General features: G+C 39.8%; 1 protein-coding gene and 1 long non-coding RNA gene across 13 annotated transcripts in view; one reads left to right on the top strand and one right to left on the bottom strand.

The window, feature by feature from the left end:
- Positions 1 to 3976: 3976 nt before the first annotated feature.
- On the bottom strand, positions 3977 to 16493 carry LOC121883381. Its single transcript, XR_006092208.1, has 2 exons — positions 16429 to 16493; positions 3977 to 4785 (listed from the first exon to the last, which is right to left on the bottom strand). It is a non-coding gene; the product is annotated as an uncharacterized LOC121883381 (long non-coding RNA).
- The window catches only part of mybpc2a (myosin binding protein Ca), a 56846-nt gene continuing 41421 nt past the window's right edge, over positions 7665 to 23089 (top strand). For 7 of the 12 annotated variants that reach the window (XM_042391597.1, XM_042391596.1, XM_042391593.1 and 4 more), the window contains exon 1: positions 7665 to 7771. In XM_042391597.1, the coding sequence (XP_042247531.1) occupies positions 7750 to 7771 (22 nt within the window). In that variant the 5' untranslated portion in view covers positions 7665 to 7749. Of the gene's footprint in view, positions 7772 to 8014; positions 9342 to 10557; positions 10623 to 14501; positions 15299 to 16418; positions 16489 to 23089 lie in introns of those variants that run through there. The other 5 variants (XM_042391599.1, XM_042391602.1, XM_042391594.1 and 2 more) reach the window with 5 other exon arrangements.

Raw genomic sequence — 23089 nt, 5'->3', positions numbered from 1 at the left:
CGGTTATTAGGGTCATCAGTAATGAAGTCTTTATTTGAAATTGAAGAGAGAAGCTTTCACTGTGAGGTTTTAAACATTAGAGAACATTATTTCCTTCATGGTTTTTTTTAAGATTTTCATTATATTCTAGGCATAAGACGGAGGTGGAAAGCTGTCTAAAAAAATACTTCACTGGAATCAGGTTTTATTTGCAGAATTAAGGTGAATTGGTTTCCAGTAAGTGCTAGCCCCATCTGTCACATACATAGAAAATAACGTACTAAAACTTTAGAAACTTAAAGGCGCAATCCATTAAAGTAACCCCAGTATTAAAACTGAAAACACGACCTGCTATCACTCTTAAACTGATTGTTTGGTCTTAATATGGGAAGTATAGTGTTAAATAATAACTTAGTCTTAGTTAAGACACTTTTCTGATGCTGCTGAAGGTTAATTTGAGGCTAGGAGGATCCATTTATTCACCTTTTATGCTATAAATGTACAAGACGGTGGCTTTTATTTCCAGGTCTTTTGAGGACCCTCTACATGTTTGGTACTTTTAGATCTACTCATCTCCTCGTTACGATGTGCCTATTGGCAGCGACTCAAACGTTTGGTTTGTTAGCAGCGTTCCCTCCTCTCAACAGGTTCAGTGAGCACGGGGCATCTCCAGGCCAAAATTTATGGATTGTGTTCTTCTTCCCTGGGCCTGCGTCTATTGGAACAGGGCTCCAGTTACTAATTTAACCGTGTTTGAAGTTGCCAAAACCCTGTTGAACAGCCTAAGGGTGAACTAAGGGGCAGAATGGCTGTGACATCACTGATTGGGCTGAGTGTGTGTGTGTGTGTGTTCGGAAGAGTTGATATCATGAAAGCATCAAACCAGAGAGAAGAGAGAAGCAGGTTTCTGCCCAATGATGTGAATGATGTGATTTATTTCTCAATGCTTATTCCTGGCTGAAAAGTTCTGCTGACACGCAATAAAAACCTCTGTGGATACAAGTGAGAGGCATCCATCATTTTAAACTTCAATGTTTCGGCAGCAAAGTGCTGAAAAAGAGTCTTGAATCCCGTTTTAATCCTTTTAAAGTTTAGAATTTACATTTTGCGCATCCGACATGTTTTCACCACTTTTATTTTTTGTTCATTCTTAAACCTTTAAAGGGCACATAACATGCACAAGCAAGTTTCTGTTATTTTTATACTGTTATGATGTCGGATATCCATGTTAAATATGGTTAAAGTTCCAAAACTTGAAGTGAATGTCTGTAAAATGCTTCCTGAGTCTTCAGCCTGCTCTGAATGATACCTTGCCGACAGGCTGATGCCAGCTCTACACACATAATAATAATAATAATAATAATAATAATAATAATAATAATAATAATAAACTTTATTTATATAGCACTTTTTTTTTAACAATGTTACAAAATGCTTTAGAACGAAAATAAAACCAACAAGGCAGATAAAAGTAAGCAAAGAGGAGCACAGAAGTAACAATAGAAGATGTACAATAATAGTAATAATAAAACAATAAAATGCACAGAAGTAAAATAATAATAATAAAATAAATAAATAAAAAGAATAACATCAATTAATATGTGATTAAAATCAGTAAAGTCTGAGGGCTCTAACAGCAAAAGCCCGATCACCCAACAGGGCTCCATCTGCAGATCTTAAGGGTCGAGGGGGCACATACCAGGTCAATAATGCAGATATGTAACTAGGAGCGAGGCTGTTTAGAGCCTTAAAGGCAAGTAATAAAATTTTAAAATCAATGCGAAAGCTAACTGGGGGCCAGTGTGGGGAGGCAAGCACATTCTGTCCCAGTAATGAGACGAGCAGCAGCATTTTGGAGCGACTGGTGACGGTGGAGGGAGCCCTGGCTGATTGCCGAATAAAGCGCGTCGCAGTAGTCGAGCCGAGAATATATAAATGTCACATGTCCGTAAACAGCTGTCCATTCTGTAGTCTTTGCTGCTAAGGTTGTTCCATGGTTTGTTGATGTAGCCTTTGGAGCTGGCAGAAGTTTTCCGAAGGGCAGCTTCCTGAAGCCAACCAATCAGAACGGAGAGGGCTCCTCGGGAGGCGGGCCTTGAAGAGACTGTTTCAGACAGAGGCTGAACTGAGGGGCTGCAGAAAGAGCCAGTATGAGATAAATAAGGACTTTGAGTTTTTTTGAACTGTAAATCATGCAAATATATTCCAGTGGAGCCTCAGAATAAAAATATAGACACTGAACTATGCATGATGTGTCCTCTTTAAAAAAAATAATGTCATTAGAGTCTGTCACACTTCATCCAATGCAATTCTTGTTCTGGCATTTGCCAGAATGACAATTTGGCTCACATAAGAAGAACACTGACAAAAATAAATCTGATAATGACAGGAACGTCCTAGTGGAGGTCAAATACATGGTCGAAAAATTAAACACCGGCCCGTTGAACAGCAAAAGGAAAACGGAGCTCCATCATGAGCCTGATGACATGAAGATTAAGATTTGTTGGGAGCGCCAAAGTCCTTCTTTTTGTTACGATCCCTCCACGTCAGCTGGACAGGAAAACACTGTCCTTCCTAAAAAGACTGTAATTATAAGATATCCACTTTATTTGACTAACTCAGACAGCTGACGCCTCATATTATCTTAAGATAAATATTTGAATACGTTTTTGCTCTGTGGATTCTGTCCTCCATCACTTACATTGTAAGGGCATCATGAAGGGATGTTTTAATGGTCAGTGTGAACAGGAGGGATGATTATGGCAAGAAAAACCTGTCTGATTGTTTAAGAGAGACTTTAAAAATTGTGAATCTATCCTTTAACACTAAGAAAAAGCCTTTTCACATGTCCCAACGTCTTGCTTTTACTATAAACACTATATCCTTTAACTTTCCATTAAAAAAATGTAAAAACAGAATTCCTCCATTACAGAAATCAACAATAATAAACAATTAATTATAATAATTAAAAGAAGATGGCAGTAGATGATCTCCAGCAAAGACACTTTAGGTTTTCTCTGATTTTACACAGAAAATTACAACTCTACAAATATCTTGTGTAATTATAATGGGTTTTGACACATAATACTTATCATATTACAGTCTGTATGGAAACAGTCTGTCTCTCTCTGGGCTCTTGTTCAGTCTGAAGGTGCGGCTGCTCTGTATGGAGCATATGGTGACTGAGGCATGTGATTCCCCGGGGCTCTGCCTTTGAAACTATGGAGGCCAATACGGTATCTATTCCCCCTTACTGGGACAACCCATTACTCTCTGTCACTGCCCTAAACAACGGTGTCACCTTTCTATTCTTAGTCAAATACGAAAGCAGGTATATTTATATGAAACAGCAACAGGACTCTTCACTTTGAAGGAAGATACTGTCATGTCCTGTCAGCCTGTGCGCCGTTAAAAATGGACTGGACGTCCGTAGTTTTAAGACTGGTCATGATGCCGCCATAGTTTGGGGTTAATACCTAGAAAATGACTCCTAAACCTGTAGAGTGTAGAAAGATATTTCTCTTAATAGTTATTTTCATGCTGTAGTGTTGACAAATTAAAAATATCTTACTACTGTGCTAAAGTGGATCATCCCTCCAAGTTTTACTACTACCATTATGACCCCAATTACAGAACGAGGGACAAATTGAACACACTGATTTGAGATGTGAGACAACATTTTCCTACAGAGGAATAGACTGTCATCCAACTAAAATGAGTAACAACAGGCTGAAAAGCAGTGTTTTGCTGCCCTCTCTGGTTGAAAGTTCAAACTCTGTTGCACCTGTCAAACGTGTGGATTGTTGCACCTAATAATCACATCAAGGGGTCCTCGAGTTCACCTGCGTATCAGCTGATGGTTTGTCCCACATCACAAACCACAGATTGTTCTTCGTATTAGCCGTACTGTATAAATATCTTTATCTCCACTGAGTGCACCAAGTTTATATCATAAAAGCAGACGACATTAAAGAAGAAGAAAAAAACCTTCAAAACATCAGATACATCAGATATAAGTATTAATTGAAACATCAATGTATTATTCAAAAGCAACACTGCTAAACCATATACAACTAATATTAATCATGCCCTTAATGAGTTCTCTGAAAATACTCAGGGACACAGAGTATTGAGCTTCTGTAAATTATTCTATGAGAACGGAGCAGAGTATCTGAACCTCAACTGATGCCTGTCAGCATCTCCAGGTGAGAAATAAGCTATTCATAAGACCTTTGTAAATAAACAGGAGCCAATAGTTTCAGCATATACAGGTACAGCAAAAATACATTTGCATACATGACTGATATTGACTTTGACAGTTGCATTGTGACATCAAGAGAGAGAAAACAAGTGCACCCTCTTTACTGAAAGAAGGAAAAAAACATAATGTAACATTTAACTTTTTGAAAACCCAGAAGCTGCAACCCTCTGCTGTCCATCTTATAAGTGTGTTTTGATTGGACATAGCAATAGAAATAAGCTTTTAACTAAAATATTAAACCTGCGTTAGCTGATTTTTTGGCCACTTGGGGGCAGCGGAAACAAGTTGTGAACAGAAAATGGACATATTATCAGCTTTTAAGTGCATAATATGTCATTTCTGCCATTAGGGGTCTCTCAATCAAAACAAAACAAAACAAAAGATGGAGTGTGATGATGTTGTGAAGTTGCGTGGGATCATGGGAGTTGTTGTCTTCATTGTTAAACAACCAGTTTCTCCTGGTTAGGATTCCCTCATCGTTCAGGAGGTTTTTACTGGGAGCCGAATAATCCACAGACGTCTCCTCCTCTCTAGGACAAACAGACCTGGTGATTAAAACAGGTAAAAACACTGAATAAAGCAGTTTGACGTTAAAAATCAGTGTTTCTCTGACGCTGTTTGCTCAGCTTGTTTCTCTGACAACTTAAGATCCAGACGTCTGATGACTAAAATCCTTCATCCGGTTAAAAGATACAGTTAAAAATGACCAAAATCTAAAAAGTTTAGATTAAAAATGTGGCTTAAAACTGAATAAAAGTCAATTTATGTTTCTGGCAGGCAACCACAACATCAATGTATGATTGATTTCTCTGGGTTTGAAAATTGTTGGAAACATTTGGGATAATGTAAATACACAACTCAACAAAATATATAACATAGGTCTAGTTGTTTTCAGACATTTTAAAGCAGAATAGTTACATATTAGGGATGTGCAGAGAGCCCAGTATTTGTATTTGTATCTGTATTTGTTGAGGCAGCAAAATTATTTGTATTTGTACTCGAATAAAAGTGGAAAGAGGCTTAAAAATCCTGTTTTTGTTTTTATTACGCTTTTAATTTTAGAAAATTAAAGTGTTACAATAAGTGTTCATAAATAACCTACCTTATGCAGGAGGTCCCCACACTGGGTCTGGAACTGGAGTCTCCCAGATCATAGACGACTGACTACTGAGCTAAAAGTTTACTCATCGCCTCATTGCAAATATTTTTTTAAATATTTGTATGAAACAACTCATTATTATATTACTTTGCCGGATAATGTATTTGTATTCATATTATAGCTTTCTGTCGATGATGTTGAACTTGTTAGTAATCAGCCTAATGCCTATTCACACATCCAGCAGTTACGGAGCAACGTTATCATTCATTTGGAGTCGTGTTTCTGTCCACCTGGTGAATGTAAGTCCAATATTCACTCTCTTTTAGCTCTGTTTTTGGTCTCCACCACCTCCTGAGGGAAATATCTGGCTCTTTAGCTGCTAAATGCTCCACTGTGTTCACCAGCTAGTCTACAGCTAACTGTGTCTGTTTGCCGTTTGGTGCTGAACAGGTAGTGTACAGTGGACTTTTTAGAGCTTTTTCTCTAAAAACAGCTGCCTGCTGCGGCTGAAAATGACGCTATGAGAGCGCTGAGAGTGAACCGAAACAGTAAAGTTGCAGCCGAACAGATAAACAACGATCTGAAACTCACTATAAAGCTCCATAAAGCCGAGAGAGGCTGCAGAGTCATTGTCATCTCTGTAAGTTCATCACTACGAGCCACACCTGTCATTTCAAACATTAATTTAAAAAATATCGCCTATAGCGACCATAAAATATCGGTAAACAAATTCTTACTCTGAATTTAGTTTTGTGCCAAAGATTCTAATTTTAATACAAAATACTGACAACTGATAGCTTCACTTTCTTAACTGGTAGGTATCAGTCATGGGAAAAGCTGCTGTGAAGGTGGAGAGGACCTGCTTCAGTTGGCTTAACGTGTACTTCAGTGAGGCTTAACTAATGCAAGCGTTAAATAACTGTGGTGTCATCCTCCACAGCGGATCACTGGATCATGTAGGACGCCTATTGTTAGTCTCCTACAACCACCTTAAATCCACAATATATGAATAATTTAAACCCACTCAGAGTTTAGTCACAGCATCAATCGACTCTGATGAGCTGGGAATGTATCAAAAAAGACATATTAAAGATAATTTACCTTAAAAGTCAAGTCATATGAAGTTAGAATATACAGTAGACTCAAGGACATATTATGTCCTATTCAAACAGCCCTCCGTAATCTTCCTTGTGGGGTATTTTTTTTCTCCTTGAACATCTGATTCTCAAGTTGCACTTGCCTTAAATAGCTGTTCTTCAATCTCTGCCTCTCTTTCTGACTTGAGTTCTCTCTCCCAAATTAAAGTCTGAAAGAATGTTTATTGTTATAGCCAAGGTTATGGCTGCCTGGGCAATTTGGGCAAGCAAGAAAAAAACGAGCGTAGAATTCAAAAAAGGGATGACTGTATACAGACGAGTGAATAGAAAGTGAAAAGCCGCTTAAATGCTTAATTCAACACTGATGTTTATTATATGCATTTTTGCTCTGCGTTGCAATTTTTAATCAGAGGAAGGAGGATAAAAGCCATTAGATTCATATGTGCACAATCTCTGTTTTTTATTTATTTATTCCGCAACACAAATCCTCAGCATGTATGTGTTTGTCTACACTCATGTGTCTGTGATGGGTTGTAGAGTTTATACTGTACCTCTACAGGAACTCATAAGGTCAGTGACCTCCTTCTACCGTCTTTGACCTTGTTCGTCACATCCCCGCTGAGGTCTCGCAGCGCCATAAAATACACCCTGTTGACAGCTCCGGCTACCACAGAACAAATGAGATTGTCAGAGCCCTGTAGGAACGCACGGCCGCGGCTGCCGCTTTGCTCTCACATTTTCATTTCTGACTTTATATCTCTCATCCGTTTCAGCCGCTGAGATTTAACATTGGCAGAGTTAAGCGTGAAACATATCTAAACGGTTCGGCCGTCGCAGCGTTCGCTCAATCAAACTGTCAGTGGTGCTGATTAGCATGAGTCAGTTTGTTAATGTTCTGGCTCCAAGGCCTAATGAGTTAATCAGCTGGCAGGTTCTCCCGAGGGCTGGACTTTTCTTTATGGCTCTGAACTGCTTTTACCCCTCATGGTGTCTTCCATCTCTTCCTCAAAGCCCCGCAGCTCCTGCCAAGGTTTCAAGTGACAACCATTCTGTCACTCTCTTCCTTCCTTGTTCAACTCGTTGGGAGGGAAGGGGAGGGGGGTGGGGGGGGGGGGGATGAAGTGACTGGCAGTGTGAGTGAGAGTGTGTGTTTGAGTGAGAAGAAGAGGAGGGGAGGTGAGGTGGGGGGGGAGGGGTGGGGGGGGAGGCTGCTGAGGTGATAAAAAGGGGATGAAGGAGGAAATGCAGGCAGATCCATAGACAAGGAAGGAGGAAGACGCTTTCAGGAGGAATCACTATAAAAAGACACAGACATGCCTGTGCCCAAGACGCCAGGTAAGCTGGTCCAACCTGTAGGATTATAACAGAATCTCACTGATCTAAAAACAAAAGTGGAAGTTGACAAGTGTTCAGATGTGATGTTCAGACGAGTGAAAAAAGGAAATAACAAAACATTTTCTTTTAACACACGATTTTAACCCGTTTTTGATCAAATGCTTGTAACTTCACCATTGATCACGAAGCATCAAAGCTTCTATACAGATTATTAGTACTTTATTAATTTTAGTCCAGTGGTAACAATGTAACACAAAGGAAGGACAACAAAAAAGGAGGATAAGTGTCACCTCTAATATAGTGAAGATACTTCTGATATGCAGTTTATTTGTGTGCATGTGTGTCACAGCTGTTAAACATGAATATTACTGAGTTATCTGTGGTAAGAGTTAGATAGTTATATGCTTATGTCTTTACAAACTCAACCTCAGTGTCCTTATATAGTGCCAGTCAAAAGTTTGGACTGGTACTACATACTTTTGACTGGTACTATATGTAGCCTCCTCTTTTACTGACAATGTTCTTGGAGCTACAGTAAGTTTATGAGAATAATGTTTTAACAAATGATGACAGAAATGCAAAAGATCAAAGGGGTAGCAGGATGCGAACGTCAATTTTAGCTCTTTATTAACTGTCTCAATAAGAAATATTTATGTTGTTTTAAAAAGGAAAATATAATGTGTTAGACTTTTGTTGAGATAGTGTTTGTTTTATTAGTTTAAATCAGTCATATGAGATGAAGTGCTAGAGAGAGATATATAGAAAGGCTCGGAAAGGGAGCCATTAATGGTAGTGATAATCGATCTCATGAGGGAATCCGCGTAGGTCATCGAGGTTCGTTAAGCTGAGGAAAGCAGGAATGTCGAAGGGGGCAAAAGTCAGCACGCTTTCTGTCTGACATAAGGTTCAAGGTTAGATACATAAAGCCCCGCTCCTGTAGTAACACTACCAGAGAGTCCAAGTAACTCAAGAAACTGATTGCTTCTGTAGATGTCATTATTTCCTGTGATTATGTCTTATACAAAGTGCTAATCAAGTGCTTATTCTTAATGTGTGTTTATATCTTAAAAGTATATCATGCTAAATGAACACTTGTTGTGCCACAGGATTTGGTTTTTGTTCCACTATCACTACAAATAAGGAAATAATTTAATGAAAAAAGTGAAAAACATGTCAGGTGTACAAATAAGGGCCTTATTTCATTATGAACAACGAGTGTAGCAAAAGCTTACCATATACTGTATGCAGCACAACATTTAATAACCTCAGCGCTGAAACATTAACCAACCATTGATGCAACAGTGTTAATATTGTGACATTAAACTGTACACGCCGGTAGTGTATGTCGTAATGTTTGTATCAGTCATGGGGTTTAAAATATGCTCCGCCTTTGTCAACAACCACCTCAAAGCATCATAAATCAACCGGTCGCCTGAAACCCGAGAAAGGAGCGCACGCATGCATGAGGGAAGGAGGGAAAAGATGGCAGGAGGGAAACAGATGAAAGCGGAGAGATGAGCGGGATGATTTGTCAGAGGGACCTCTGTCAAGTCAGGTGTAACTACCTTGCGTACGTATCTCTGCACCTCAGACACCTAATCTATCTGACCCTGATTGCCTCCCTCATTCTGTTACGCTGTCTCCTCCGCCGGCATCCATCTACCCCTCGCCAATCTGCAGGAAGTTCACCATATCGCTATCGTTATTGTGTGGAAAAAGTCAGAGCTCCCGTTTCTGTGGATTTCAGTCAAAGTATCACAAGGGTTGATAAAAAATTCTCTGCAGCCTTTAGCTTATAGAGCTCTTTCTTCAGTCCGCCGGATAAAATCAAAAATACTTTTTGCTAAAAACATGAGACGTCTGTCTTAGTGCCTTAAAAGTACACATTTGGTCCACATGTGATCTGAAATATACCCTTTCCCTTTTTATTCTCCATCATGAAGTAATTCCATCCACACCAATGTGTCACCAATCCAGTGTCCTGACATCACACGTATCATATTCCCGACACCACCTTCTCTGCAGGCTCTTCTTGTTCTTGTGTTTCCACCCATCCCAGATTGTTGCCCCTCTCTTGAACTTCATCACACTTTCTCAGTTTTGGAGCCCCTCTGCCCCTGTCGATCAGCTGGTTAAAAGCTCATGTGACTCTCCCCCTCGGTGGCGTCTTGCTCGAGGACTCGAGGAGCCGTTGGGGATCTGAAAGAAGCACGCATCCCAATAAACAGCCACGAGAATAGTTCTGATGTAAAGGATGGATGGCTGTGGCCTTGTGGATGCATGAGGGGGAAAGACCCCTTTAGAGAGGGAGGAGTATACCCACTTCGTTAGCTCATGCTTGACCCACATTTAAAAAAAAAAACAGGCTGGCAGGATCACCCTCTTTCACAACAGCTATGGATTGTTGCCTCTTTTGTCTGATGAACCAGTGGGATCTTTGCAATGAGCCACTTACAGAGTAATTAGACCTTGTGCAGCACCAGTATTGATGTTGATAGTTGCTGGGTGCCAGGGTGGCGGTTGGCTGGTGCTGCTCCAGAAATAACAACACAATTTTTAATTACCAGTAACACTGCCAGAGGCTAGCATCTTTTACCCCAAACACCCCTCCCTCCTCTCTTAGGACGGGGCAGACTCGACACCTACAGCGATGCCTGAATCCACAAGTCCGTCTTGTTTTTTTTATTCGCGTGCAGCAGTTGTTTCGTAGAAGGTTAAACCCCCTGTCGCGTCTATACACTTCAGGCTAACGTCTTGTGAACCCCCAGCCCCTCAACCCTCCAACCGCATGTTTCACAACTGGCCCAGTGTAGCATTACCTCATACCAAGGCCATCATCGAGTTCTCGCAGGTATGCGCCCGCAGCTTGATGGATTACAGACAGATGCAGAGTCAAGCAACTGTGCTGCGAGGTCCTACAAAGAGAGTGTGAAAAGTTAACTGAGCCCTGATATATCATTAACAAAGATTCTTTGAACGCAGCCAAATCGGTGTGTTGTGCTGGCTATGGATACACACCCAGAATTTATCCCTCATTCTAAAAAGCTTCCTCTGTGATTTGAGAGAGGCCTTGGCCTATTTGGAGCACAGGCTGTGTTGATGCGAGCTGGAAGACAAAAGGAAATGAATGGAAAGCTGAAGTGGATGACAGCTTAATACGGTATTTAGAGCCGCCTTTGTTTACCGAACACCACAGATTCCTCATCCCTAAATGAGAGTTGCATTTAGCAATTGTTTTCTTATGTTGAGACTGCTTTATTCACATAATAAGAATTCATTTAAATCGTCAGGAAAGTTTACAGCGGTGCCATAAAATCTAATCTTCAGTTTCGCACCCCCTTTTTATTCCTCTTCCAACCCTATTACCAAATCCCTTCCTTTCTCCTCCCTTGTTCATCCATAAATCTTCATCCTCATGTGGGGCAGAGAGGAAAAGAGAGAGGAAGAGGGGGGGGGAGAAAGACATCACTAGTGGAATCCAAACAGCCATAATTCTTATCATCATCACTATAACCTAGCGTTATATACGGCTATCCCATCTCTCACATTCCCTCTACAGGCTTGCATGTCTAATCCCTCAGTCCTCAGTTACAACAGGCTAAATGCATGACCATTACAGCACGCACGCAGACTAAATAACGCAGGAATGTCAGCACCTTTAAAGATTTATGAACTCGACTCGGTGGGAGAAACATTATTAGTGACCTTTTTTTTCTTAGTAGAAAGGTCCCTGTAGAGCTCAATGCATGCTTCAGAGATCAGGATGAAAGACAGGAAAGAATGAGAAGAATTGAGTAATAGCAGTATAATCAACATAAGATGACTACTAATAGTAGCAATAAGAGCGTAGTCAGTGTAGTCTAACTCATTTTATCCCACTGTTGATTTTGCAGATTATTTACTTGATTCATTGATAAACTGTTTAACGTCAGAAAATAGAAAAAATGTCAAGGTGACGTCTTCAGATTGCTTGTTTTGTCCCACCAACTGTGCAAAATCCCAAAATACTCAATTTACTATCACAGAAGGTCATGTTTTTGCTTAGAAACTGACTTAAAAGTCAAGTTAATCAATGCTGTTGATCAATGAATCCACTAAATGTCACTCAACTTCATTGCTCAGATTAAAGTATATTCAAAATATTTGCATATGAATTTAACTGTGATTTGAGTTTGCATGTCCGATAATTCCTCATATTTTATCCCTTCAACCCATTAAATCCTTTTGGAAATCAATAGTAATTATAGATTTTTAATCCATGCAAGGACAAGTTTTGTAAAGCTTATTCAAAGCACCTTTAAAAAGATCTCATACATGTTTAAGAGGAAAAGAATCTTTTAAAAAACATTTAAAATATTCAACATATTCAATTTTTTTCCTCCCTACTAGCTGAAGCTCAGCAACCAAAAAACAAAAAGTAGGTCATCCAAATACGTAATCATCTCTCCTGTTCCATTCCTGGTCTGTGTATTTAAAAACTGTGAGCTCCTTTCTTTCAGTAACTGGTGAAAGGCCACAGTCAAGATAAGTAAACTGACATTTGGTTAATCCAAATCAACAGCTGCTGGGTGTAATTTTTGTTTCTTAAAATCTAACCTCAACATGGTTTCAGGGCTCAGAAATGCATCTTCTGATATTATTAGTTTATTAGTATATTAGTTTTGGGAGCGTGTTTAAATATGTTTTTTTTCAGTAAATGTGCTTGTCAGGTGTCAGTAAATTGCTCCTAAGTGGATCTATTAAAGTTTTAAGCTGACCTGATTTTTAAAAAATTCTGTTAAAAATAGATTTAACTGCTGTGAGACTCGATGAAACGCTCAAAGCAGACTTGTGTGTTGACTGTTTTTCGATATGACGATTACAACATCGACGCTGGTTTTTACAACATCCGTCACTAATCTGCGTGTCGAGCTACTATTGAATCATTACCCTGAGTTTATCTCCTTTACCTTCTCCTCCTATAGGAGGTGATACTTTATTCAGCACATACAGATACAGATGATCAAGAATGGCAAATTAACTTGGCAAATGATGTAGGGAGAGCAGAGGCTTAAGTGTACCCCGATTCTGCCGACAGCATCGCTCTCCATCCCCGTCATAAAATGGTGAAACTCCATCAGTCATGCTCTGCCCCCAGCATGGATGCCAGCCAAGTGCCAATAATACCATTGATACTCATCCGCATACTCAGTTTTATAAATAGAGTGTTTGAATTTTAATCTTCTCTTTATGCTCTACTGCCAATATTCCTCATTTTGATGTACGTTTGAATATTATGCAAATATAAAAAGACATCTCAGTCACACCATCGCGCGGTTTAAGTGCAGTAGCGGCAGCGGCGGCGGCTTGGCCGCGTGTGATCACGGGGCATAATAATGGAATGAGTTGCATTTAAAGTGGGATTAAGGTGCTTTTAAAGCATTGAGGGATTCCCTGTTGAATGGCACTCGCAAACACGCGTATAAATCAGAGCGGATTGGAGTTTTAGATATTAAAGAAACATCACTCTGAAGGAGAGCTGCTCATAAAGCAGAAGAAATCTGATTGGTTTAGTTACTCTCGCTGGGCGGAGCCAACGATTCTTTGAAGTTAGCCGGCGAATGGCGGAGACATTTTATTTTCAAAATCAACAAAGCTAACAAGCTTACTATGATATGGCTGCATAATAATCGTCTCTTATGCCTCCACTCGGCTCTGGTCTACTTCAACTGAATATTAATTTTAAGAATCCCAGTTGATTCTGTGTTTTGGAGATTAATACACAGAGAACAAACTTCTAGAAGCATCTGTACGTGAGACGTCTCTGGTTTGATGTTGTGTGATGAGTTAAGACGCACTGATGCTCATTTTTGTGATAGAGCTCAGGGCTTTTGTCTTTCCAGCCTCCATCTGTCGACTAATAAACTTTTAGTGTATATTTTTTGCATTTAATCTCACTATATGGTATATTTGAGTTTCTTGTTACCGGTCCCAGATAGTTATCTGCTTAACTATTTGAGGAATAGCTGAAGTAACATAATATTTATTCTTTTGCCTTGACCCAAGTCTTATACATATACAGTGAGTAGGAGTATTTTAGCCATAATAGTAACATTTAATTATTTTACTTGTTTTATTGTCCCTTCTTTTGTTTTTAAATCCAAACATCATTAATTAATTCACAATATGCTGCATATCTTTATCCATACTTTTCTGATTTCTCTTCTATCTAATTAACTTTGGGTTCATGTCTAATTGTATACTGAGATATAAATATTTAATCTGTTTTTTGCTTTTATTTATGCTTTCATTGCTCAGGTGAAAATGTTAATGTTTAGCTTTTCACATTGAAGTTGATGTTTATTCTACAGTAAGAAATGAGCTTACCTTTATAAAAATGTTGTACGTCTACTTTTGCAGGATCAAATTATTTAAGAATGAGGCCAACTGCTTATACTGTGTGGATTAATTTAATTCAGCGGTTTATTTACTTCACATCCAGTTGTCTTGGAAGCTATAAATATGATGTTATGCTTTATCCTTTATGCTCTGAAGAAAGCACACTGTTGCAGAAATGTCAGCTCACGGAATAAAGTCTACGCTGCATATTATATGTATATATATATATTTATATGCTTATTTCCTACCAAACATTTCTCAAGACATCTCGAGCTGTAGATCACACCTCCCTGTTTTGACACATCAGCTACAAAAAGGAAACTTTTATGATCTTTAGGAAATATTATGTCTAGTAAATAATGTGAGTAATACAGGAATGTATTCTGAGGAAGACTTTGAGTAAACTATTGTTGCTCCTGAGAAAGTCTGACTCTATTTAAACTGCAACGTGCTACTTGTAGGATTTGCGTGTGCACAGCTACACGCTAATGAACACACGTGGTAATATGAGCTTATAGTTTCACCTGTCACTGGCATTTGTGTGTCCGGTGTAGACGGGTGCAACTGTGGCGCTGTGTAAAAGGGCACGAGGCTGCATTAACTAAGTATGAGCAGTGGGAATATGTTACCACCAATTGGCATTATGCTCAGTGAGAGAAGAGGCCATGCTGGCCCCAGTCTCTAGTTAACACGTCTGCTGTTGCCATAGCTTACGGTTGTAGACACGCTTAAGTGACTTAATGTATTCAGCAGTCCTCAAACATCAAGCTCCAACAAAAACAAAACCACTTAAGTGCTGCGTTCCTCGGCGGCTGCACTAGATGTATCTGACTTTAAAGAGACAGCTGCTCGGTATCTAGCATCAAAACACATATTCAAACAAATTCATATGAGGAATTTGTGCCCTTTTTGACTTTGTTCGATGATGAGAGAGAAAAGATTTCAAGATTCAAATGTTTGGCTTGGCCTGACTCTTTTGGCTTAACCGACTGAACAAGCAAGAGACGTACGCAGCAAAGGAAGACAGGGAAATGTCAAGAGAGATTAACGAAGCACATTCCACAGAGGTTACCCTTCAAAAGCAAAGCGGTACGAGAGCGCAAGAGAGATAGTGAGAGACAGAAAGGGGAGAGAGATATTCAGTGGAGGGTGAGCTCTGTACTGTAAATCATTGTTTTTTAGTATTATAAAGTATTATTTATTATTTGGTTTCAGGTGTATTGTAAAATCTTCCTGAGACGACATCATACAGATCGTTGGCTCTCATTATAATTGTCTCCAGCATGTTAATGTATGAATAAGTGTACATCTTGCTGTATTAATTAGCCTATAGATTATAATGTGACAGAAGAAATGGTGAACTGATTGATGCCCAGTTTATGAAAGCTGCTGGTAGCACTCTGGCAGTTACCATAAGAAGTGGTAACCAATAGCCACCATGGCTTATTAGGAAACAGGAGTGCCATCTATAAAAACCAATTGCCAACTACAACGGTTTGAGGCTGAAGCCAGTTTGGAAGCACCTTAAAGTGCAATGCCCCCAGTGATGCTCCAACAGACTCCCATTCAAAAAGCATCATCTTCTCACTAGAAACAGTCAATAATTTTTTCTCAATAGTCTCAATCTCTGAATTCAGGCCCTCTAATAAATGTGCTGGTGGTCATTTTGGAAATTATTGCTCCGTTAATAATATCTGAAGACTTATAGTAGCTGTAACGTCTGCCATGTGGGCTACTAAGTTTAATATTTCTTGATTATTGTTAGCACAATTTGGCTAAAGCAGCTAACATTAACCCAAGAGTGCACTGCTTGGTGTTCTCAGAAAGCTAGCGTTAGCTTGGGTCTGAGGTAGCGGGGTGAGTTTTAAAGGCAACACCCTTATTTGGAAGGTCGTGGCTCCAAACGGAAAAGATGGTGCTGACCATAAGCAGCAACTCTGGGCTTCGCGGCTCTAAACCAACGGATGGGTAGTATACAGTCGATAAAAACCCATCAACAGAAAATCCAAGAAAGGTGGTTGACTTTTGGCACAGCTGGGACCAAGCTGAATTTATTTCCATATTTTTGATTAATGTAGTCCAGTCTTCTCTTTTGTAGCAAACTATTAATTGAAATTATTTTACAGAATCTGATTGGAGAAGAAACCCGCTACCTTGGACCCAATCTAACGCTAATTTACCATCGAACACCAAGCACTGCATGCTTGGGCTAACGTTAGCTACTTTAGCTACATTGTACTAACAGGACAAGTATTGTTATCAAGTAACATTTAACTTACGGAAATATTGCGACAATAGTCCGACTCAGTGCGGATCCCGGAGCTGGGGGAGAGCTGTGGGTGAGCGAACCGTCAATCACAGCTGTCAATCGACGCCTACACAGTAGATCTGTGTGGGCAGACACAGGGTTGGGGGTGGGTGGGGGGCATGTGGGTGAGGGGCAATCTGATACTTCCACATTGGCTTCAGTCTCAAGCCGTGGTAGTTGCTGCTTGGGTAGTAACTAAGGAACAAATCAACAATGAATCATGAACAACCTGATAATTGACGAACTGCATCGTACACCACACTGAGTAGAGTAAAGTGTTAATTTTATGTCATGACTGGTACAACAAACAAACTAACACTACACTGTTTTACAGCTTAAAATTATGAGTAATACATGAACTGTAATCCAGTGCAATATATATAGAACATTACATGCCATTTAGTGGATGATTATATTCTAAGCACCTTGAAGAATCAAGAGTGCATGCATTTTTTAGTAGCCTATCTGTGGTCAGAAACTAATCCCCAACCCACTGTTAGTGTTCAGCTCTATAACTGAGCTTCAATAGCCAACGCATATCTTTTTCACACACACACACACACACCTCCTGTGTCTCACTTTAGGTATTATGACATTTGCTTAATCTTAATCAGTTTATGGTCAGATCCATATTGTAAAGGATTAAGGCCCTCGAGAGTTTAAAATTATACAGTGATAATCTTTTGGAAATAAAAACACAGCATGAAGTAATGTGTGTATTTAAAATGACAGGGTCAGCGAAAACTGAGTAAATTAAATCCTCTTTCAGCAATCATCTCACATGATATTTGTTATATATATAAACTGTATATAGCTCACCTTCCCCCCCCTCCAGTGAAGAACCCAATCCTCAGGCTCTTAACGTTAAGGCTTCACGCCATCCTTGACCCCAGCTGACCCAGTTCATTCTTCATCTCTCAACCCGTTTTACTTTCCACCTCTTCGTTCTCCATCCCGCTCAACTCCTTTTCTCTTTTTTCTTCAAAAGAAAGTTGAATCAGATTAAAGTAGGACAAAGAAACGGTGGGAAGAAAAATGCTGAGAGTAGGGATTTGCATTAAGTGAAAAGGAGGAAGGAATGGAGACCGCGAGAGACATTATTCATTTAACAGATACCTGGAAGACAAGGAAACAGACAGCTGGAGAGTAAAATTACAGTATCTAGACCAGGGAAGACTGACAATGAAGCGTAGATGGTAATGAGAGCGGAGATGGATCCACACAGACAGTGTTCATCAGCTGTGTATTACCTTCAGCATTAGCACGGAGAGTTCAAGGGTCAAAGTTGTCTTGGTTGTGACTTAGCAGAGCTTTTCCTACAGTGCAGACCAGACGGGCCTGTGATAGAGGAAGAGCTGACAGCAAACGGAGAGAGCACCTCATAAAGTGGGCTGAAGGAGAAACAGGTCATTTATGGATAATTACAGGGGAAAAAAATGGTTTTAAAAGCTGCACTAGCTAAGGTTTTTTTGTAAAAAATACACCCATCTTATCAGCCTAAATCGCAAAGTAGAGCTACACTAGAGAAAAACGTCATACCTTCACTAATTGAGATGCTGCAGATTTGCCCTATCTGCCCAAATTAAATATCAGAGTCGGGTATGGGACTGATGAAAACTAAAGCCTGTATTCAGCTTTTTTTCGACCAAGATCATAGCTTCCCATCATTTCCTTACATACTGGTAATTTTTAGCCATACTAGCAGCATGGCTCTAGGGATGGCGATGGCGGCAGTCTTAGTCGGTCCACAACTTTGGTCCAGACTTGACAGCTATTGTAGAGGCGAAAATATGATGAGTGTGTGGAATTGTACTAAGTAATACACAAAACACTAAGGGTTGCACAACACCAATGGATAGGCGAAAGTTCTGATTACAGTTCTGGTTACAGTTTCTGGGAAAACTTTTACCAGATCGGCTTGACCTACGCCGGTCATTGACCCATCCAAAAAGTGTTAGGCCACCAGATAAACAGGAGATGCCTGGAAATATTAGGAAAAGGGGGGGAGCAAAGTACACCACACACACACACACAGCAGAAATTAAGAAATGTCCAAATGATGCAGAGACATCTACACCCATTGGTCAAAGTCCAAGTGATCATTTGGCTCACGAAAGTGCCAAAAAAACATAGGCAGAGAGTCACGTCCGCCTTTGGTATAAATAGATGTGGGTGTGGAGTTGAAGGGGAGCTGCATTGATGATTTTCTGAATTCTGTATATTCGTGTGTAATGAAATAAACTCCCGTTGGTTGTCTGCTCATCTCTCTGGTCTCGGCGTTTGGTGTGAACATCTTTAATATAGCCTGATTTGAAACCGCTATACTATTTGGTGGATTGAAATGAAATTTGGTACAAATATTCATGTTCCCCAGAGGATGAATCCTACTGACTTTGGTGATCCCTTTGACTTTCCTTCTAATGCCATCACAAAGTTAACATTTTCGTTTTTCTAGTGAAATGTGTTGACAGCTATTGGATGCATCTCCATGAAATTTGATAGAAATATTCATGGTGCCCAGAGGATGAATCCTTCTGACTTTGGATTGATCGGCGCAAAATTTCGTAAAGACATTCATGGTTGATGATGAACCTTGAGTTTGACATTGTGGTTTTGAGTAAAATGCCTCGACCACCTTTGGATACATTGATGTGAAATTTGGTACACACATTCGTGGTCCCCTGCGGTTGAATTGTAATAACTTTTATGATTCTGACTTTTCCTCTGGTGTCACCATCAGGCCAAAATTCTGTCCGTAAACCTGCATTAAAGGTGCAGCGTGTAGAATTTAGTGGCATCTAGTGGAACTGACTCAGCAGAAATGGAATATAATATTCATAAGCATGTTTTAATTAGTGTATAATCACCTGAAAATAAGAATCACTGTGTTTTCGTTACCTTAGAATGAGCCCTTTATATCTACATAGGGAGCAGGTTCTCTTCTGTCCATCATGTTGCACCGCCATGTTTCTACAGTAGCCCGGAATGGACAAACCAAACTCTGGCTCTAGAGAGGGCCTTTCGTGTTTTTCGTGAGTTTCACAGCCACTGTAGGTTCTCCTACACACTTGGGAGGGGGGGGGGGGGGGGGGGGGGGGGGTATTCAGTTGGTTACAATCTGTAATCTCACTGCTAGACGCCATCAAATCCTACACACTGGTCCTTTAACTGATTTTTTTGACCTCTTGGGGGCAGCAGAAAAAAGTTGTGGACACAAAATATCATCAGATTTTTAAGTTATGTTGAACTTTTAGGAAACAGTTTCTTATTTAAACATCCAGCAGATAGGGAACGACATTATCATTCATTTGAAGTTGTGTTTCTGTCCACCTGGTGAATGTTAGTCCAATATTCACTCTCTTTTAGCTTCTGTTTTTGCTCTCTACCAACTCCTGAGGGAAATATCTGGCTCTCTAGCTGCTAAACGCTCCACTATATTCACCAGATAGTCTACAGCTAACTGTCTCTGCTGGTAGTGTACAGTCGGGTTTTCAGAGCTTTTTCTCTGAAATCAGCTGCCTGCTGCAGCAGAAAACGACGCCATGAGAGTCTCTTAAAAATATCAACACTAAAAACACTCAAGGCCTGTCATTTTCAACATATTAACTCTGTAATGAGCAGGAATATAAATAGTTTCCTAACCAGCAAGAGAGTGTGTACTCTGTTCAGAGAGACTCACCAGTGTTTAACTTTTTACTTCTTTTGTCCCGCTGGCATCCTTTTGTAAACACAAGTGTTCAGTGTGTATTTTACACATCACATCCCATCCTTGTTACCTCTGAATATTCAAATTTTTTTCAAACACTCATTGCCACTTGGAGCTGCCAACATAGATATGCACTTGAACAGCTTTAAATATTTTCTCTGGGGGAAATATTTGATGTGAGGTAATCATTTGCATCCCCCCCGCCCCCCCATAAAATCTTTCCACTTTGGACATGCAGAAAATTCCAAAGCACTTGCCAGATACCAAACTTCACGTTGTAAACTTTCCAAATGGGAAAAAAAACAGGCAGCACTGAGCAATGAACAGTTTATAAATAAGATATGAAAGGATGATCCTAATAACATGTATAAAATCCCTGTGTAATCATCCGTAGAAGAGGTAGCAGTGACCTTGATGGTCTAAAAATTCTTTTGTGGAAACTCAATTTACTGCACACAGACTGTTTGCTGGAAGTAATGGAGGGAAAATGCACAGTGATTGCTGAGAATCTCACCACCTTGCCTCTTTGCAGTGAGACAGCACCCAGCCGGAGGGTAAAAAGATTTTATGTTTGTGATGTTTTGTCATCATATTTTCAAGTTATGATGCAATAAGAGGTTGTCAGTCGGAATATGAATTAGACTATTTTTTATCTCTCAGACATTAGCAAGTCTAATCTCTTCCAGCTCTTCAAGGTGTTTCTTCCCAGTTTACTGTGTGACCAAAACATTTGTTTTATTCATGTATTGTTTAGGAGAGCTTAAACTAATTTTTTTCAGTTTAGTCTTCAGTCTTTCCCCGGCAACAGTTCCAGCTTTAATTAGCGCTGTTAAAGTTGTTAAAAATGTCACACCACATATACCACTCCTAAGGTTCAAGACAGTCAAATATGAGTTTCTAAGCAGCGATATCTTTCTCTCAGATCTTGACACCGGTGAACCAAAACTCTCATTTGAAATTTTTTATTGATGTGCAGCCTGGAACTGACAATAAATGAGGCTCTGACTGTGTGACAACTGGAACTTTTTACATCTAGGCGAGCTTTATATAACCGATTTTTAGTCAGTAAATACTCTGTCACCATCAAACAATATCAGAGTGATATCATATTCATCTTTTCTCTGTTTCCTTATTCATAATGATTTCATATTAGTGTGACATTACAGGAGTGAGGGGCTGAGCAAGCTTATTTGTCTCATTTCCGACGACTGAGATTGAAGGATGTGTTCAGAAACATCACATGTAGTCATTTTACTTTCATGCTACTGGGGTTTGATAGCATGTAGTAACATTCATATGAGATTTACCCTGGTCCACTTCTTTTCTATCGTAGCACACACATTTTTGAATTTCAGGATGTTTCTGGTTAAACAGTTATATTATTAATCACACGTATCTGGAAACAGCAGGTGGCTGTTTCCATGGTGATTTTATGACATTTATTTATCGTCCCAGTTGTCTCTCAGGGTGATGGTTGTTTTTTCAAACACAAACCCGCCTTCTGTCTTCAATTATGTAATGACGAGTCAGAGATTAAATCCTGCTCGGTAAGCGCTAAAATGCCCCATGAAAGACTGAGGATCAGAAGAACACCTACAGTAAATAGTCAGCAGTTCAGTGACCGACTTTCCTCTGATTTAGACGGGTGAGATAGATGCTTCAGCAGGAACCCGTCCCTAAAGAAAGTTTTTACTGCCTGGTGCGTCACAGATCCCCTCTTGGATTGAAGTGCTGAGAGAGGCATTAACAGATTGCTGCTTGAAAAACAAACCTTATCCAAAATAGAAGTGTTGCCCCCCCACCTCCCCCCCTCCTCTCCACCAGTATGCCAGACATGGTGTGCCAGCCTTGAGCACAAGCAGAGTGCCAAGGCCGAGCCTTGATATCTTAGACCCAGTGTTTAGTAGGCTCATGGGACACTTGCTCTTACCACTTGTGGCTTGTTGTTGGGTTGGAGTGATAGCTGTCATGATGATGTCCTTATTCATGTCTGTGGCGGGGCCCTTTAATACGCTTTGCTGCTTCAATTCTACCCTTTAGGCGAAGCGAGGCACTGAAACCTTTTTTAACATTTAAACTGGAGCCCTAATGAGGGCACAGACTTGTGAAATTATTGAAATAGACGGTTAAAATGCGAATTCTACCAACTTGAATTATTACTGTGCAGCTGTGTGCTTTAGTTTGTCTGGCAGACAGAAACTCATGCCTAATCTGCCATCTCATTAGACACCCTTGAGCCTCTAAAGTAACCTAGATCTGGGATCCTGGAACTTTGATGTACTTATCCTATCAAAAGCATTTTTGTCTTGAGGCCGCCCCTTTCAGATTTTTTTTAAGCCCAATTATTCCTCATGATCTCTGAAAAACTTACTTATATTTATCTCAGCCCCGCTGTTTCTGTAAACCATGCCTCATTTGAATCATGCACTATTCCCCTGTTGAAATCCAATATTCTCTCTTTTGCCAGAGGCGAACCCTACAGAAATCAAGGAGAGGTGCACAAAGCAAGGTTGCCTGAATGTAGTTTCCCTATGCGGGTACTTGTGAATGTGTGTTTATGTTATTAAAATGAAACTGTTTATTTAGAAGTGTATATTTTGTGCAGTTTTGTATATTTATAAAGATGTCTGATTTCTATTTGTAGAGTGTTTATCTGCTGTGTGGTTCTTCAGATTTGTGTACATATTGCTCGGAAGAATGCATATATCTATATATACATATATAAAAGCATTGCAGACAAATAGAGCAATGAACAATCGCCTTCAGTTATGTATAGAAATTATTATTAGTTATTGTCTTCTGAGGACTCGGGATTCAGATCACAAGATGTGGCTCTTTAAACAGTTTACTGAGTCTCAGCTCTTAAAGCCGTGACTATCCAAATGCTGTGCTGCTGGTGTTGTCTGATATGAAATAATGAGGATGT

The sequence above is a fragment of the Thunnus maccoyii genome, chromosome 18 (assembly GCF_910596095.1).
Source record: "Thunnus maccoyii chromosome 18, fThuMac1.1, whole genome shotgun sequence".
Lineage (NCBI taxonomy): Eukaryota > Metazoa > Chordata > Actinopteri > Scombriformes > Scombridae > Thunnus > Thunnus maccoyii.
This window is presented reverse-complemented; position numbering and strand designations above follow the sequence as displayed.